The sequence below is a fragment of the Haliotis asinina genome, chromosome 1, assembly GCF_037392515.1.
Source record: "Haliotis asinina isolate JCU_RB_2024 chromosome 1, JCU_Hal_asi_v2, whole genome shotgun sequence".
Classification (NCBI taxonomy): domain Eukaryota; kingdom Metazoa; phylum Mollusca; class Gastropoda; order Lepetellida; family Haliotidae; genus Haliotis; species Haliotis asinina.
In genome coordinates, this window is record NC_090280.1 from 18,098,996 (window position 1) to 18,119,914 (window position 20,919).

The following is a 20,919-nucleotide window of genomic DNA, read 5'->3' on the forward strand; positions in this document are numbered from 1 at the left end:
AATGAAAAGAACTTGAAAAGACATTATTTTGAAAAATGCAATCTACAATCAACATATTTTGATAGTATTTAAAGTCATGCAACAGTGGTAGCACGCTTATTCTAAGAATATATACATACATGACTAGGGCATAGTCTCTGAATACAAACTGTTCGCATTAACTCAGAAAAATGCGGTTTATCATGAAAGAAAATAATAAAACCACTCAAAAAATATTTTGTTTGCATGTTTTGGATGCATAGATTCTGATTTACATAATTTTGAAAAGTACCTTAAAACCATAACATATAGACAAACAATAAACATGATTCAGGATTGTACTGAAGATTTCACACGCAAAAGATTTGGACATACCAATTTATACTTTTATTTCTGCACGCACTCATACAAAACCTACCGCAAGTCACTGACAAACTCATTCTAATTGAAAAGAAGACCGAAGGAGATCAGAGATTCAGAACCTGAGGAAATCTAGACTTGCTTCATCTAAGGCTTCAGCACTGCAGAGGTGTCTTGGCAGTAGGCAAAATAATGTGGTTCTGGGACTGTGTAAAAATATACATATACAACGCTGATTGTAATGAATAAACCCATTTAAATTGAAACGGAGCCCCAGTCAGATGACAAATTCAAAACCTGAGGAAAATCTAGACAATTTTCATTTGGAGCTTGAGCATTACAGGAAAAGCTGGGCAATAGAGAAAATAATGTGGTTCTGGGACTATGAGGCAGGTTATGGTACCACTGTGCACCTCTATCAACATGCATCAGACAGGCAAGGGAATGAGATATCAGTTCAACCCAGACAAGCCCAGATCTGTGTTCACACCTACAGACAAGGAGTAATTATATGGGGTTTCATCTTGATCACATCCCCAAGGCAGGTGCCCCTCTAGTCTGAATGTCACATACACTGTCTCAACAACATAATCATTACTGTGAATCAGTGTGACAAGAAGTGGTTGGCAGAGTTACACAGTATTTCACACAAGGGTCCTTGAGATTGGTAATTTAACGGGTTCTTTGGACCTAGAGTTTGGTAGGTTGAAGTGTAAGAGAGATACAGATCGTAATTTTCACTTGATGAAAAAATGATATAAAAAATGATAATAAATTCATAGATATATCTTTTTTATGAAAATAAGAGTTTTGAAACGAAAGCAACATCACTGAAGTTTTGTGTTTTTAATTGAGACACTCCATTAAACCACAGGATTACCACTCATTGAACAATCCTTCCTGTGTTCTCAAATTCAAACACTGACAGGCATAGCTGTCATTTAAAAATCAAGTCAATTTTGATGTTTTGACTGATGCCACACATATTATTGCAAGGAATTTGGGTGTGGAACCTTGGCCTTCCTACCATCATTACAACACAGGCTATGATTGAGTAATCACAGGCAAGTAGAGACCTGTCATAACTAGCCTCTGTCTGGCAACAGTAGACTTCCTAGAATCAAGGCACACAAGACACAAGTAAGAGCATGCAATGGCCCTGTAGGAAGGGGGCACCTGTTCACAGCATGGGACCCTCATATGGCTGTTTACATTTACACAGTGGGGCCATGACAATGTCTGTGGGGGGTACATCTAAAAGGGGGTATGGGGTTCACATGAAGGAGGTAGTTGTGGAGGGGTAGGTAGAGGTTGGATCTTGAGGGTAAAAAAGTAATGGAAGGATTAGATCAACAGCCAGTGTTTGAAATGAACATATTTTACAGATGAAAATGTTCGTAGTAAAACATACTGAAAAGATGTTCTTCATTTGAACCTGAAACTGTGGAAATCTAGACTTGCCACAATTTCTAGACACGTGTTTGGGCTTTCTGATGATACTTCAAACAAAAAGGAAGACAGAGACACCCACACATCAGGATCTTGGATGTCGCGACAACCACTTAGGTGAAAGGAGAGGGGCGGAGCTTGATAGTTATTGGAGTGAAAGGAGATCACAGTGGACTTGTTCTTTGTCAGGAATATGTCTAATTCCCTGAGGCTTGAGGGGATTAGGTGTGGGTGAGGCAGGATCAACCACAGTATGGTTCAATTCGTATATATATTTACACATTCTTCCCCAGGCAGTATGGGTTTGGTGGACATCAAAGCCTTTCGGTCAGTAGGTTCCAGTATAACATGGGATGAAAAGGCAGGTTTATTTCAACTTCTCTTCAAATTACAGTTCTTTTGTCTCACTGGTCATTTAAGAAGAATGACACAGCTTATATTTGAAGCTTTAACACACAGCAGATTACCAATATAAGAAAGAGTGAAGATGATGAAAGAAAAACATGATATTACAAGAAACTGAAAACAAAACACATTTTCATCAAATCACTGATAAACAGTATTTCCTCCATATATTGTAGGTGATCACATGGCATTTGATTGGCAAACAATGCTACTATTCAGCATTATGCTCCAATAAATTAAAAATGATATCATACTACGCCCATTGGTGGTCTAGTGTTTCCTGATTATATTTGAAAGGGTGGGCTGGCCTGCATTATTACTATCTTAGACTGACTGATGTTACAGATTATGAAAGTTCCCAGGATTTTGTGTTGATCACTGAATAACCAGTCTGTGAAGGTACTATATCTGACTTAGTTTATTTACAAGAACTGAATTGTACATATTTGGAGAATTACATGTACATAAGTTTATTTATATTTGTGACTCAATAAATCCAAAGACATGTTTAAGTCATTTCTTGAACAGCCTCTGTGTGCATGGGAAACAATATTGGCAAATTTGCTGAATTCCTAAATCCACCCATTCCATTTTGAATGGTATGATTCACAGGGCAGTTGAGTCGAGGATAACGAGTGGGCAGAGAACAGCTGTTTCACTAACAACTGCTTCCAACAATGTTCGTCCATGTTGACAGAGTTTTAAGTGGAGTGTACCTATCATAGCAGGGGAATAATGACTCTAAACAGGAAAATGAACTATCTCCACTGGTTAAGGAACACTATTAACTGGGGAATCAGTATCCCAGCTGGGGATTACACCTATCTGAGCAGAACAAATGCCATAGGTGGGAAAATGTATCTATCTGAGCATAATTTCTTCTTTACTCACGGAATATATCCTTGATGGGGAATAACTATCTTTGTTGGACAACATATCTATCCTTGTACTGAATAACTATCCTTGTTGCGCAGTGTATCTACCCTTGAAGAGGTAAATCATCCTTGCTGACCCAATTAAACAAGTTTCAAACAGTTTGACCTGACTTCAATTCAGGTTAAGATAATCTAGGTCACCTGACCAGCAGTTTTATTGCCATCCCCAGAACCGAACATGAATTTCAGGAATCAGAAAATACATCCAATGTCCTCAAATGACATTAAGGGGAGATAATTTGAAATAACATATTTGTGAAATCGAGTTGTGTCCGTTGGAAACTTTGATTTCGTTCGCTTGGAAACCTCACTGATGATTCTTCTACAAGCTTCTACTAACCACTTTTCTGCCTTGTAGGATATATCACTTGCTATTTAAGTCACATTCACCGGCGTCAAACGCTGGTTCACTGGTTAATGTCTTGCATATCTTCTTACTGATATCTTTAATCTGATAATGGTTTTCAACATGTATTTCATTATCTGTAGGATTTATGTTAAAATTTACACAGACTTACATTCACGAACTGATGTTTAACTTTAATATTAATTGACAAATGGCATATTTTTCATATTATAAATAGTATCAATCTTATACATGAACTAATATAACAGCTATAAACTAATTTTGAGATTACTGTCATCAGAACCATAAAAAATAGTTTGCACCTTTGTATGTAGAAAATTAGAACTGAAAGTAGTGTCACTCACTGTCAAACGGTACCTGCTAATACAGGTACTGAATTGCAACATACTGGGATACAATTCATTTACCAGTAAACAGCCATAGTCGTGGTGGTGTCTTTGCATAATTTTCAGTATTTTTCAAAGTGTTAAGTAGTAAATTTTCAATTCTTGACTTACACTTTCAATAAACACAATCTATCTGTGACTAAAAAATATCTGTGAGAATTGTTTTGGCAACATCAAGACCTTTTCCCGAGGCAGTCATACTCACATTAACACCTTTCACAAAATACAAATCACTGACAAAAGTATGCCGTTAATTTCAGTATTTTAGCCATATGATGAGTTAGTCAGTGCGTGAGGGAACTGCTGCACTTGTGATATGCTTGCTAGTTTAGAGAAACACATGTCTATTATGTCAGAAGTGACAAACCAAAGAAGATAATTGTTTCTGATTTGTACTACGAATTCTAATGTCTTAAACAATACAGCCACTATCCCACTATCTTAAGATGAATTTGTGTAAAAGAAAAGATACTAACGTTTGAGTCGCATTGTCTGTTTATACGCCTCTTGCTCGTGTTGCAACCACAGCGTCTTGTTCACAAACTGAACGCAATCGTCCGCTAATCCGTTACTTTCCATATCCAACGAAGCAAGTGTTGCCTTCTTCTCCTGTACCATCCGGGAATATCCACAACCTAACTCCAAGAAATTCAAGATACAGGAATTCCACAACCCAGTATATATCCACAATGTATATCCTAAGGTATATCAATATATCACAGCATATACCTCACTGTTATTCAATGTGGCGCTAGAAATCACAAAAACAAAATCCACTTTCCACCTTTTGAGACCTTCCCCCAAAATTTCTCTACATCAGGTCGTGAGAGTTTCCCCCTTCATGTGATCTCACTGCTAAATGACATGCCATCAACTTTTTAAACACAATCACACACAAAAAACACCACACTGTATCCTCAATAACAACAAGAGTCAGTCCAAGTTGGATGAACACAGGCCATGTAATATCACCAAGTTCTTCACTGAGCTGAATCTTTTTCTGAATCAGGTGGATGACCCACTTGGGCGTACGTGTATCTCGGTCTCTTCATGCTAGCTGGTCTGGTTGATACAGCACTATGGATGGAGACCAGTCACTTGCTCACATTCTTCTGCTGAAGGCCTGTATTCCACAGAGCAGGTCCGATCATCACACTCAAGATGGCCGTGTCATGGATGTCCAAGGCTGTCCTGTCTCGGAGGGAAGCCGGGAGGGTTTGTGTAGGGGCCGTGAGGGTGGTGGTGCCCCATGTACACAGTATGTAGATATGTAGGTATGAGAATACAGGCAGTAATCCCCTCAGCCTCTTCTTCAGTTCTCTGAGCTCAAGCTGACCTGATTACTGGGATTGCTTCAGCCACTCACAACCTCTGTCTCTCAGCAACTCTCACACACCATAATTGGCCCACAGATTCCTGCCCCTCCAGCCATATTAATAATTGACCAATCAGGGCGGACGTAACAAAGGCTCTTCGTCAGCTGTTATCTGTCTAGGGTGAATATAATGAAGCAAGGCTGAGAGCTATTTTGGGCAGCTGAGGACTCTGGTACTAGGGGCCTGTCCTCTCTCTCTAGTCTACCTGCTGCACAGCTGGTATGAGGCTGTTGTACATCAAGATGGTAGCACCCACAACACCCATTGAATACTGACAAGAAGGGCTGTACTGGATCCACTAAGACTCAAAGACAACTTCAAATTCTGTTATTTGAATCATTACACATTATTTTGAGGATTTTTTCATTAGAATGAAACTCATGTGCTGGTTTTATTTTCAACAGGTTTTAAATTAGTGACTACATGAAATCAGTCATGAGAAAAAAAATAATATAAATATAAGGTTCTTCTTTATTTAAGATGGTTTTGGAAAAACAGCTAATCCTCTAAGAGCACATGAAATCAGACTTCCCATCAATCTCCGTATTTATTTTCATCTTACTTTTCAGATTTGATTGCAGTGAGTGAAAGGTCTCATGAGAACATGTCCATGAATGAAGGACCAAGGGTCATATCAAATTATGGGGATAGGCAGGCATCTATTTTCGGACAGCCAGCCCAGAGACAGTCATGCTTCACCAACCCCTTGGCAGCTGGTCAACTACTGATCTTTAAAAACACAACACATGGTTCAGCGGTCAGAAGAAGGCCTTATAGGGAGGAAACCTGGCATACAAATCTTCAGGACATCAAAAGGTGACGCATAGGCCAGTGAACAGCTGATGTCCTTATAGTGAGGAAGCGATGTGGTCATCAACAACTGAGCAATATGGTGGTGACACACTGCCAGAGAACAGCTGATGTCCTTATAGTGAAGCAGCCATCAACAACAGAGTAATTCAGAGGTGAAACATGGGCCAGTGATCAGCTGATGTCCTAATAGTGAAGAAGACGCCCTGCTGTCAACACCATCAAAGGAAAATGCCATAACAGAACTGACTGTCTTAATAATGAGGACAACCAATCCTATCCAAAGAAAGGCACCAGGATTACAATAGAAACTGTTATACATTTGAAACAGTAAACAAATGAAACCAAACAAAATTCTAAATCTGCACAGCAGTATTAAACAAAACATTCTGGCGCTATAGTGAATCTGCCAGGGATACAGTTGTTACATCACTGCCTGGACAATGGCAGGCTTGAATGGACTAGCAATTAACAAAGTCTTAACAGAAGGCCAGCATGGTTTATTGAGCCATTGCATCAGGGGTCTGGTCAACAATATCTTTGCCTGACCCAACACAGAACACACAACCAGTGTGCTTTCATCAAACAAGTATGTCGGGAATTTCACCTGTCCAGTCCAAGTCCACAGAACAGGCTCTCATTGCATCACACTGGCCACAATGTAATTAGCATACATCAGGTCAAGGGTCACTGGTGTATAATGAATATATCTCAGTCTCAATATAACTGCTAAAACTATGAATTAAAAGAGGAAACAATGCTATTAATTGGAGAAAAGGTTATGAAAGCACAAGAGACCGTAATGTTGTGAGAGTTAGTGACACATAAATAGGACTTCAGTCATACTTTGACAAGGGAAAAAATATACATCTATGACAAATATGTATAAAAGTTTTTGAAATCTTTCTGGTTCCCAGAACTTTGCTATGAACTATGATAGATGAATCCTAGTAAATACTTTGCAAGCTGGGCTGTCAATATGATTGTGTGAAACAAGGAATATAATGACTTTACAAAATCATCGACAAATTCATTTGCACTTCTAGAGTACTCTATGCTATACAGTATTGTATATGAGGAAAAATTACAAAATCTGAGCATCTTGGAAAGTAAACTGGAAATAAAAATCAGTTTTACATATGTTTTTTGATAGATACAAATGATTCAGCTAAGAAATATCCAATAGCATAAATTCTAGTAACTGTGACTGAATAATGAAAAGAAATCGTTCTGTCGAACCTCTGTTCAAATCCAGGTAACTGAATCACTTTGCTACCAAAATTTTTATGGAGGTGCAAAACCAGCAACCTCCTTTTTACAATGCATACAATAACACTTAAGTATATCAATGTCTATACTATGATTTTAACAGAAACTAATAATTCTATATAAATTAAAATGGATCCCTAGTGGGGTGGGAGAATCATTCAAAATGTGAGGAACCGGCGTTACTTCAATATTTATTATTGTGCAGGAAAGGATAGATACCAAAGGGAAGGACTGAGACAGAATACTTTGGTCGGAATAAATTGTTTGTGAAAGTGAATAGATATCAGGAATAATAGATTAGAATATTGTATCAAGTATACTTTATACCTAAGAATAGTAATTAAAGTATATGTGCCACTGTTGAACAACCACTATAATTGCAGGATATATCTTGAGTTGCGACATAGCATAGTTTGATCAGTCAACTGTATTTCTTTTAGTCTTGCTATTTCTATCAAGAAATTTGCTATTTTCATCAATAAATACAAGTTTTGATGAGTCAAAGTATGATATAAATGATCTATTTCTTCATCAACTATCGTTTGTTTCAAAACAGTATTTTTGTGGTTGGCATTAAAGAAGGTAATCCTGTTGATCACTCATGCCTTAAGTGAAATTGATGTAAATCAGATTTAATGAAATTATACATACTTATTGAATGAAATTTTTTTTGACCAATATGTGTAATTACATGAGTAGATTAAACACTGGGTTTACATGATACCTCTGATGTCTGATTCAGGGCCACGAGTTTCAATACGAATGTTGGCAAGGAAAATGTATGTTATTCCATAAATAATCATGAATGTGTCGTCACATTTTCTAAATGGTTCATATTTTGGTGTCATGGGTGTAAACTTTCTTCAGTCTAGAATATTTCTAATAGAGGTATTGTATCTCTCACCTTCTATAGCAAAACAAATACTCCATTTCTTCAGATTTCAAGAGAAAATCACATGAATATTTGAAAATAAGAAAACAGAGAGCTGGATATGGTTTCTTTCACAAAGGTTTTATGAAATCTGTGGCAAAGTAATAATGCTTACATTTTCTGACGAAGTCATAAGTTCCTCACCTAAAACCGATGAGTGCCAATACAAAACACCATTGCCATCAAAGCTACATATTCAGAACTTAAAGCAAATAAATAATTACTTACACAAGAATTAGGAGAATATGAACAAGAGATGAAAAAGTAAATGAAAAAGAAATCTTGACAACCATTTTCATTTGGTGCTGGTGCTCAAGACAGGAGGAGTTACTTCCCTTTCTTTGTGGTTTTTCTTGCACCCACATCTAAATTATGTCCAAGTACACAGTGTGTAGTTAAAAAACACACAGAATAAGACTCATATTACGGTAGATAAGATCTTGGATGGCGTGCTAGATAAAAGTAAACATGTCTAGTGTGAGAAGGAATATGAACTTAGGATGCCTTCAGATAAGCTGCAAACAGATCCTCCCACAAGGAAAAACACCTTGGAGCCTAAAAAAACCCAGAAGGTTCCAATTATAAGACAAACTTCAGTTTAAGGGGTCGGCCTTTACGTTTTTGTGTGACAAAAAGTGAGTGAGGGAGTATGGTTTTACATCGATTTTAGCGGTATTCCAGCAACATCATGGCAGGGGATACCAGAAACGAGCTTCTCAGATTGAGCACATGCTTTAACCACTAGGCTAATCTAACAGCCCTTTCAAGGGATGAAATGTCATATAAAAGAAAAATCACAAAGTAACCTGCAGTTATCAACATTCTTGCTAACATGAAACTGTCAAATTTTCAGAATTAGTTGATTGTGTGTTCAAAATTCTAAATTAACTGAAGTCCTATCGTCCTTAACTGGAAAAATTAAGAGACAGCGAGCAAGAATTTATCTTGATCTTCCCTGATTCCAAAGTCTGGCTAACAGTCAAAGTAACATATATAATGACAAATTATTTGGCATTGCGGGGATACTGACTTGATAATTTCACTTCATCAAGTTTTGATGCTCAGTGTTATAGTATTGCTTTGAATAGAGTCATCAAATATGACATAAAAGTAACTAAAAACTAAACTTAAAAATCATACAAAACATCAAACCAAAAATGAAATATGATGTGGTAAAAAGTATTTCTTGAATTTGTCTGCCAGTAGCACTAAATACTGATTCACGGATATATCTGTCTTATGTCGATTCATGACTGCCTTTGCTAAAGTTAAGATGCAGTGAAAAAGTATTAGTTTTACATCACTTCGAGCAATATTCCAGAAAAAAATCTCTGCAGAGGACACCAGAAATGGGCTTAACTGTGACTTAACACATTCATCAATACACACAGATCCATGGGTCGCTAATACAATGAATAGATACAAAGTTTTACATAGTTGTATATCTTGATACAATACTTCAAATGGGAAACGATACACTGATGTTTAACTCTGAGTATTGCCGAACCATTGTATTTGTCAAGACAATGACTTATGCTTCTTTGATGCTTAAAATTAATGTTTAATTATTTTCAGCTTATTAATGAACGTTTCTTGGAAAGTCTTGCGTCAACAACTGTGCCAGGCATAGCACATGTTATTAACATTCACAAAGTCTGTGCATGAACTTAATTATCTCATTTCCGAATAAACACTGGAAGACTGAAATTGACAGAATACCTCAAGTGTGTTTTGGTTTTCTATGACTTTAGTAGTGCAGTTGAAGTGCATAATACTTCAACAATATATCACCACTGAAACTTCAATATCATCGTGTATCGCATCGCAGGTTGTATGCCAATACCAGCACTATAACACAGAGTACCCACATGGAGAATCGAATCTGGGCCTTCAGTGTTACAAGATAATGCCAAAGTTTGACCATTAGTCTAAACCACAAGCCCTAGTTGAATGTTGATGGTAATTCTACTATTGGTACTTTCAGTGGGTAAAATACAAAAGTATTTCTACCATACAGATATTCCAGCTATACGTCAGAGGTCTTTATATTTCACGTCCCATTATAATGAATATCACATTTTGACAAAAGTTGACAAAATGGCCAATGAAGAGGAAGAGCCTTAAATGCTCTGGGATAAATATATCAATGTTTTGAATGCAACATCGATAAAAAGTATTCAAATTCCTGTGAACTAAATAAAGTTAAGAACATTACTCTGCTAAACTGCATGACATGGAGGCATATTACAGAATCTGTATCCATCTAAATATGCAGAAGTCATAACTACAACAGATACAGAATATCAAATTGTTATATACAATTAAGATCATATCATTGCCCTAATAAAAATACATCAATCACTGTCAGTGAAGTTGCGTAGCAGAAACATAACACTGGCCTACTGACAAGCCAAAATGCTACAATGACTGGTCCCTCTAACTGTGTACAGTTGAGGTCAGTGCACCTTTGTCTAGGAGGCTGTTCTGACAACTGACCTCCCTCCCTCTATCCACACTGGACAGGCAAAGAACCCCTCACAGCATTCGTTCACACGGGAATGCATGAACACCACACAGACTGTACCCCACAAATGAACACTTACCTCAGCTGATGGTGACAATGACCCAGAAATGGGATGACTGATTAAGAACATCAATTTTTCATAACACTTCATTCATGAACACCACTCATATTTTTTCACAGGTTACTTTCATTATCTTGTTTTCATTACAAACTGTGGAATAATTTCAACATATTACCAAAAATAAGAAAAAAAAAATAAAAAATTAAATCTTGCTTATATCTTGTATGATGTTTGGTAAATACAACACAAACTGGACAAGATCTCACTAATCCTCCATAAATCGAATTTTAGTTCATAGTAAATCCTTAAAATGTACATACTTCAGTATTTCACCTTATTCCAAAATATAATTACATGATAATAGTATAGCAATATAAAAAATGAATACACCAAACAAGATCTTATTATTAATGTCACAAGAACTAATAGGGTTATATTTATTAAACGCCTCACTCAACAATATTCCAGTTATGTCACTGCTGCCTGCAAATAATCCCGCCTGGACCACATAATCCAGTGATCAATAGTATGAGCACCAATCTATGCAACTGGGTTAGAAATGGTCTTTAGTAACCCCATGCTCGTTGTAATAAGCTACGACCTGTGAAGGTCCCAGGGGAGAGTAGGCCTTCAGCAACCCATGCTTGCCATAAAAGGCGACTATGCTTGTCATAAGAGGCGACTAACGGGATCGGGTGGTCAGGCTCACTGACTTGGTTGACACATTTCATCGGTTCCCAATTGCGCAGATCGATGCTCATGTTGTTGATCACTGGATTGTCTGGTCCAGACTCAACTATTTACAGCCCGCCGCCATATAGCTGGAATATTGATGAGTGCAGTGTAAAACTAAACTCCCTAACTCAATCACGTAATAAGGTACTAACAGTAACAGGATTGGGTGGTCAGACTTGCCGTCTTAGTTGACACGTCAATGAAGCCATACTGTGAGGACTGAATTAGTTACAGAACCACCATATGGCTGGAATATTGTTGACTGGCGTTAATCAAGAACCAATAAAAAAATATTGGAAATCAACTGAAGAATTTATGACTCACTGTGGTAAGAAACCCAAACCAAATAATTTTTTTTTAATTCGAACAATGCTAATGATAGGTGATATTCAGTGAATACTTTTTAATGGTTGTTGTCTGTTATCCTGTGTCATGTAGAACAATGCTAATGATAGGTGATATTCAGTGAATACTTTTTAATGGTTGTTGTCTGTTATCCTGTGTCATGTAGAACAATGCTAATGATAGGTGATATTCAGTGAATACTTTTTAATGGTTGTTGTCTGTTATCCTGTGTCATGTAGAACAATGCTCATGATGTCAATCACTGTTTTTTCTTATCCATATTTGATTATTTACAGACTGTGATGCTCATGTTGTCGATCAGCAGTTTGTCAGGCCCACGGTACATTATTTACAGGCTGTGATGCTCATGTTGTCGATCAGCAGTTTGTCAGTCCCACGGTACATTATTTACAGACTGTGATGCTCATGTTGTCGATCAGCAGTTTGTCAGGCCCACGGTACATTATTTACAGACTGTGATGCTCATGTTGTCGATCAGCAGTTTGTCAGGCCCATGGTACATTATTTACAGACTGTGATGCTCATGCTGTCGATCAGCAGTTTGTCAGGCCCACGGTACATTATTTACTGACTGATGAAATTATATGCTGAATGCAGCAAACAACTAGAAACTCAAACCCATTGCTTAGAGTGAGTGAGCGATTGAGTTTGTGAGTTAGTGTGTGAGCGAGTGAGCTGGGTTTTATGCCGTTTTAGCAATATTCCAACAATATCACAGCAGGGGATCACCTGAAATAGGCTTCACACATTGTACCCATGTAGGGAATCTAACCCAGATCTTCAGTATGGACGGACGCTTTAACCACTTGACTACCCCACTCAACAACACTACTTAAAGCTGACTGGGATTTAAATCACCCAAAAAAATTCCATGATCCGACAATATTTAACCATATCTTTGTAATTCTTTTAGGTACATCTATAAACATGATGAAAGTTTACTGTTACGCTTTCCTATATTATGCATATTACCTATTGTTGTCATAAGTCGCAAAATTCAGTTCTGAACAAAAAAATGTAATTATTCCCCAAAACATGTTGAACATAATATCATTATTTACATGAACACATTCATAAACATAAATATTTGCAATATTCGCATTCATTTTCCAACCATTATGTTATATAAGCCCCATAGTGGATATATGTATTTCAGACAGAAACAAACAGTTCTATTTAAATTGAAAAGGAGCCCTAGTGAGAAGGGGATTCTAGACTTGCGTTACTTAGAGCTTTAGCACTGCAGAAAGAGCAGGCAAAAGTGAAATAAAACCAGTTCAGGGATTGTGAGATGGACTACCCAACTCTGCATACAATTAAGGACGATAATATCCTTGGTAGATGTCTGTCAACCTGGGGAGACTTTATTCTCTTTACCAGGTGTTTCCGGCATTTAGACAAAATAAAATATAAATTGCAGTTAAAAGTTCATATTTTTTAATCAACATTTAAATGTTATAGAACTAAATGTGCTCAAATGCAGACATTTGGTCACAACAGTGCAGCAATTGTCTAAACATTCAGAATTCAATTAAAAATTTACCAATTCATGTTAAGCAGAATTAACATAATACACACTTACAAGATTTAGTTTTGAACACTATGTGTCAAAGGCACCTTGTATTGAATCGTTGAGAAAGCCCTATGTTAATTGTTGCCAAAAGATATTCTGAATATTTCTGAGGAACTATTTGTTTGCATACATCAGCATTAAGTATTCAATACTGCTGTTGCCATAAAACATTTTACAATGTCAGAAAAAAAATGAGGCAAATCCAGACATGCTATGTGTGAAGTGGTTGATAGTGTGAAGAATGCTGGGCCACACAGTCTGACTCAATATCTACTTCAGCCCATGTCTGCCCTGTGGACTGCATGTTTGGGACCTTATCTTCATATGATAAATGACTGCATTGTAAAAGTGCGTGAAAGTCAAGAGGTGACTGGTCACTTTTATGGAATACTTGTTGATGTCAAAACACTGATTTGTCAACGCACGACAAGGTTACAAGACATGTAATCACAATGAGAAAATCTCACCAGCAATAGCATGTGCAACTAATGATGAATTTGTAACATGTCTCTACACATACATGTTTAGATCAGAAAGATTTTATTTGCTGAGCACAAAATTAAAATTCTGCATTAGTATTTAAAGGCACACATGACCTTTCCTGTTGATAACAGGCAAAATACCAATACATTATCAACATTCAACAGTTTACAATGTTAACAGGGGGGCCTGTACCGATTGATGGAACAGCTTCAACAGTGTTGAACATCTAAAAATGAAAATAAACTGAAATACTTTCATTGGTTATGCACATTAAACTTGATACCTGGAACTGCATTTTGTGCATCAAAATTAAACATGCTCCTTAAAACATTGTCTTATTCACAGGCATCTCTATCGTCTGAGGATATCAGCTGACGGGAGGCCATTCATCCTTATCAAAACATAACCATGTGATTATCGAGACGAGCGACAGAGCTTGAGATTTACATTCGTGTTTGGGGGAACAAATTTGCACCGTGCGTAAAAACGAAAGGTTTACGTTGACAAAACGTGCACGTCCCAGTTTTCTAATGATTCCATGTTTCATCAATATAACATCGCAACGTTTCCACGACAAAATACTGTCCGTACACATTCCCTAGGTTACTAAGGTCGCACTAACGACACCGATGTTTTGGGAACGTTTGACGATGTTAGGATTATCTTGTCATTTTACACTAGACATTACTTTCTGCTAACTCATGGTGCACATATTTTGACTGATTTGAAAATATAAGGATCAATAATTTAGTTGAAATCGATGTTTAAGCGGCGAAGACTGCGGAAACTAAGACATGCATGCTTTGGGTTATGGCGCTCAATTCAATTTAGATGCATACAGATGAATGAATTACATCGTCAGCATAAGAGACTGTGACACCGGGATTGAAAACGACAAACTTATCCAAATAACATGTTTTTGTTTGTTAGGAAAACGGAGTTGATACAAAACGATAAACGATAATTCAGATCGATCATGTGTTTGTGACAAGTCCAGACTCGGTCTCAGCAACGAAACAGATTTTCATCACGAAATCAACATGAACATACATCTTAATTCTGAAACGCTTCAGTAAATGAAATCTTCTAAACATTAAATAAAGAATGCTCAAAGATAAAAAATGCCAAATATCAATTTATGTTGACATTTATTTACAAAAACGTAGATCGCGCTATAGGGGTGACATGAAAACACAAACAAGATGCGATTGCAAAGTCATGTCTTCCGTAGCACAGCATGAGAATTTAGGTCATCTACTGCGATCGCGAGTTTCAGTCTTTAAGAATATCCTATATCTCATCCGAAATAAACCACTCACCTTAAAATAGTTGCCGTATTGTGTACAATCCAGTTAAAAATCCTTTCGTTGTACCCTTTCCCTAACAGGAGTCAACTTGACCTGGCCTCTGTGATCTAAAATGGCGCGCAAATGGCGGATTTGAATTGGCCATCACATTTACACAATCAGGCGACTTAGTAGCCTTCTCCGGTGTGAAATAAATCTTTCACTGAAACATGGGACGTAGAAAATAGGCTAAAACAAAAAAATATAAAAATCAAGGACCGTTGCTACAGTATTTTCTTCGTTCGGGAATTGTCGGATTTCAAAATGGCGGCTAATTCCACGAGCAGCGACGGCGTCGTTTATCCAGTAGCAGGATCATCCAGGGGAGGAATGGTTAATCGAGGTTAGTTGACACGCACTGGCGACCTTTCTTACGGAATTCACTCTCCCGCGTAGGTTTGTTACTATAGTGACAGTGATGTTTACAACGTGGGAGTTTATTTCTAATCACGATTCTGCAACGAATGAAGGATTTATTTGCAAAATTTTGTTCAGTGTCAAACAGCATGGATCTTCTATGCTCTAACATGATAAGCTACTACCATATGACAGTGGTGCTGATGTTATATCTAGCTTTTTACATTTCTTTTTTTATTATCGTATGACATAAATTCCATTTGTTAAAAAATCCAGCTGGGCAATTAGGTAATACTTTTCAAAGGAAATCAAAACAACAAGCACCATTCTTTGAATTCTTACTTGCCCTAAAAGTGCAGATATCTTATTTTGATTACAGTGCATTTTATTTTTCACTTCAAATTCAATGCCTGCATGTAAATCACCAATATATTGCTGAACAGTTGTTTTGTATGTACATGTAATTGTAAATTGAGTGAAATTTTATTGAGTTTATAATGATGTTCATTTAACCATTCTTATTTCGAAATGTCCAAAGAATATATCTACAGTTTATTATAAGTTGTCAATCAAATTTGAAAAAATAAAACCATGTTGAAGTGCTGATATTCCAGCATAGCTTTTTCTATGATATAACACAGGTAACTTGTGATATTTTCATTTGAGAATGAAATATTTGACAAAACTACTACTACTACTACTACCACTACTACTACTACCACTACTACTACTACTACTACTCCTCATACAACTACTACTAGTACTACTACTACTACCAGACATGCCTACCTGGCGTATTTTGGCATACTTTGTACGATTTATTATCATTGAATATGATTATATGCCCACATAGCAAATTGTACTTGTACTCCCTTATGAGAGGTTGCGTAAGGTAACCTTTGAGATTGACCAATCAGAACACAGCTTACCAAATCGCGAAAGTGGACATTTGCACATACATTTTGAACTTTTTCGTACCCGAACGATTCTGAATGCTATTTCGCATACTTTCGCCTCCGGGTGATGCACACAGCGCACGTTACAACCATGAAATCGGTGAGTAAACAGTCGCTGAAAATGTGTTTTTGACCATATTCAAGGATGTCATCTTGTGGAAATATTAGCTAATAGTAACCTTGTCAACAGAAACCCCAAGGCATATATACTGCAGGTCAAATTACTGTGTTCTATGCAGAGTTTTCTTTGTGGAGAAATCTGTGTCAGTGATCTGATTATTTTGTAACTTCCTCTGATTCCTAAGTAGTATCTGTTGTCTGGTTGGTTAAATTATTTAACCGTCTCGCTATTGATTGGATGGTCATAGGTCGCTCAAAGGTTACCATGATGCAACTTTCTACTAGGGTTTGTTAGACTCAGGGGTGGGGTCTAATGAATAACACTGAGACTAAGTTTACGTAGACTGACTACTACTACTGCTGCTGCTGCTGCTGCTGCTGTCCCCTCCACCACCATGATACCAGTGAAATTATTTATACACACTGAAAATATTTTTCTTTTAGACAGCAATGTGATTGATAACATTCATGTATAAATCATGAAATCCAAAGGTTGGGGGTAAATGGTTCCCAGGGAAAGTTTATTCAGGAAGGATAACCCACCCAGAGGTCACTGGTGGTGGAAGTTAGACAGATATATTTGTTGTAAGGTGAAACCTGTGTTGCACTTTATCACTTCTCATGGCCTTGTTGTAATAAAACAGAATATTTTTTATTTCATAAATTTGTAGCACATGGGCTTCAATACTTGTTTTGCACTCAAGCATCCGGAGATGCTTGAAGAAAAATATAATGATGTGTATGTAGACTGACCAACGTCTTGGCAATGCTTCATGCATTATGTGAATCACATTGTTCATCATATGCTAGTGATGTACACAGCTGTGATCGTAAATGAAATAATACCTTGCATGTTTGTTGGTTGGTTTGTTGGTTAATGCTAATCCATGATAATGATGGTGATCACTGGATTGTCTGGCTCAGACTGGATTATTTACAAACAGCCGCCGTACAGCTGGAACATTGCTAAGTGCAGTATGAAACTAAACTAACTCACTTATATATTGGACTATAACTCATTTTAAGTTAAGCTGATGTAAAATGTGAATAATAACAGAAATTGTTTAAGAACCACTTCACATAGATTCTCATATATTTCCTGGCTATAAATGGAACCTCATGTTTCTCATGTGGAGAATTGATCCAGAGTCTTCAGCGTGATGAGGAAACGCTTTAACCACTAGGCTACGCCCCAAAATGAGAGGAATGAACATATGACATAAAGTACTATTTGATGAAACATTTTGTGTGTAATATTGTTATATTATCTCTGAAACACAAACAAACCAATCACAAACAGCCAATTTTGCATTAAATTATGTTTAACTACTGCTGTAGCCTTCAAGTACTCAGTCTAATGTAAGTCATATCACGTTTAGGCGGCACGTAAATTACAAGCTAAACATCTGACCAGTTAGTATGATAGTAACATGTACAGTGTCTCACAGTTGCATACCATATCAGTCCCTCCTGGATTCCTCGGCAAATTTTTAAGAATTCTGTGGCAAATTTAAGCAAATTACACACTTTATTTTTCAATATTCTGCAAAACACTCTGCGGTTAAAACATTTATGAAAAACAACAAAAACAATATACAGACCTTCATAGTTTAATTCTAAAACACAGATATGAAGTTAAGTCGACATTATGCATCACATCTTGCGTGAGTTTGATGGCAAATCACCCACACCTTTTTCTGTGTTTGAGAATTAAACACTCACTGAAAGTTATTTCTCTCCTCTCATTTGCAACTTAGGTGCAGACGAACAACTTCCGGTTTCATGCAAATAATAATTTTACGTTTAAACTAAATCTTTGCAGTGTCAGATTCATCTAACATTATTCGAAAGATGCTTAAAACCTGCTTTACTGATAAAGTATCTTTAATCATGATTATTTTGAAAATGTTGTCACAATATGTCAATTTGTTTTATGTGTAACCGATCCTACTTTTGACATTAGCTCCACTTTTCATTTCGGCTGTCAGTCATGTTTCACCCAGTTTTTAAAATAACAAATTCTGTGGCAAATTCTGCTCAGATTCTGCAAGAAAATGCATTTTCTGCGAACAAGACATTTTTTCTGCATGGAAAGGTAAATTCCACGATTTTTTCTGCAACCACAGAATCCAGGCGGGACTGCCATATTTAATGTAATGCAAACTCCAGATTTAGTAAGTATAGATGGTCCATTTTCAATTTAAATATAGTTTTTGGGGTTTTTTGTCAAAAAATACATTTTTAGAGGCTGTAGGTTTGGTGAAGAATGCATGTGTACTAAAACAGGTGATTGTACTGTTTATCACCTGCTTGACATTATGTTATGTTTTGTATTCAGATATGTCTCCAGGGGCACATGATGGTAATATCAAGTCTACAAGAGTGATTTATGTTGCAGTGAAATGTGTAATGGATGAATACCTTTGTGTTGAAGACAATAGATGTACTCTTGAGCGCCATAACTCGATATCTTGGTTGTCTCAATATAACATCTTGGTCCCTTCAAAATCATTCATAATGTGTCATCAGTCAAGTTCTTTAAACTTGATATGTCTTGATATTTTGGATATCTCGATATTATTTCATGGTTCCAACAAGCAAAATTATATTTTTAACTTCATATTTGCAAAGAAATTACTGTTTTAACAGGATATTTGCTAAAAAATTTGTTATTCACCAACTTTTCATGGGCAAGCTTCCCTCTGGACTGAGGTTGTTTCCACACAATTACACATGAATCAATGGGATGCGGAATGCAGAAGTGAAAACTAATTAGGGCTAATTCGGCTAGGGCTAACATCGTGAATAAGTGATATCTGTGTTATCATTTTGTTTTTATTTTTTTGTTGTATGTGACCTTTAATTAGGATTAATCAACAATGAATTAATTAGAAAGTACTCACTGCTACAGCGAAACATCAAATAGTGGATTATAGTTTCAAATCAAAACATACTGAAATTCGAATGAGGGTTTTGTGTAATCACGTGACTAACATGTGCTTGTTGAGATGTTTCTAAATCTTCTATCAATCAAGATGGACACTGTAACATGATCTGTATTGTGTATAATTGTGATCCCTGTGACTAAATTGTATAAAGAAAGATATATACATGAAATCTACTTTCTGTTTTATTTCATTGTGATATGTGATTATATGCCCAGGTTGTATGTCTTTAAGTTCGGATAACCCAATTTTTCATTTTGTCCCATGAATATCGAGACAACATTGCACTTTGTCACTTTTCATGAGCTGTTTCTAAAATCCAGAATGTATTTTATTTGATAAATTTGTAGAGCATGGGCTTCAATACCTTATGTAAAACTTCACTGTATACTTCACGGGTACAAATTAAGTGAAAGATGTATGCTCGGAACATGATGCATGCTGGGAAACCTGTGATGTCATGTGTTGTTTACTGAGATCGCGGGTGACATGCACATAATGAGATTAGAATCTGAAGACTGAAATGATCCAAGTAGATCTGGTCTTCAGCAACCTTGAAGAGGTGACTAGCAGGATCAGACTTGATTAACACTTCTTGCAGATATGCCAACCCATAAAATAATAAAAACACAACTCACAACTAGCAGGAAAAATATAAGAATTTAAAAAAAAATACATTCATGTAAGTCATCAAATAGCACATGTACTATACACTATAAAAGTCAACCACATTTTATTCAGTATGAAGCTATATGTTGATATGTAATACTGATTTAGATGAGTACAATGATAACAACAAGCTTTTAGAATAACCCTTTGAAAGACATACTAATTTTGCCAAAATGGACAACTGGTAATCTAGACTGCGCACTTTGTGTACCCCTCTGATAAGTGTAAATTGGTACGGGCCTCACAGCCGAAAGCTATAATTACACAATGCCATTTATCAGGGGGGCACACAAAGTATGCAGCCTAGACTACCAGTTGTCTGACTTTCATTTTTTGTGGAAGTCGCGGTGGCTGAATGGGCTAGGCAACTGACTTTATATGTTGGCGATTAGGTACCTGACTCTGAGGGTGCAGGTTCAAATCCCAGGTGGGACTCAACCAAAAAAGTACTAGAATTTGTACTGTACTAAGAAGGTGAAATCCAAAATATAACTTATGTTGTATTTGACCACTTTCT

General features: G+C 36.7%; 1 protein-coding gene across 4 annotated transcripts in view; it reads right to left on the reverse strand.

Moving 5' to 3' along the window:
• The window catches only part of LOC137287739 (dual specificity tyrosine-phosphorylation-regulated kinase 1A-like), a 73,981-nt gene extending 58,547 nt beyond the window's left edge, over nucleotides 1-15,434 (reverse strand). For 2 of the 4 annotated variants that reach the window (XM_067820137.1, XM_067820150.1), the window contains exon 1: nucleotides 4,358-5,184. In XM_067820137.1, coding sequence (XP_067676238.1) covers nucleotides 4,358-4,499 — 142 coding nt within the window. In that variant the 5' untranslated portion in view covers nucleotides 4,500-5,184. Of the gene's footprint in view, nucleotides 1-4,357; nucleotides 5,220-15,328 lie in introns of those variants that run through there. The other 2 variants (XM_067820144.1, XM_067820131.1) reach the window with 2 other exon arrangements.
• Nucleotides 15,435-20,919: the final 5,485 nt, after the last annotated feature.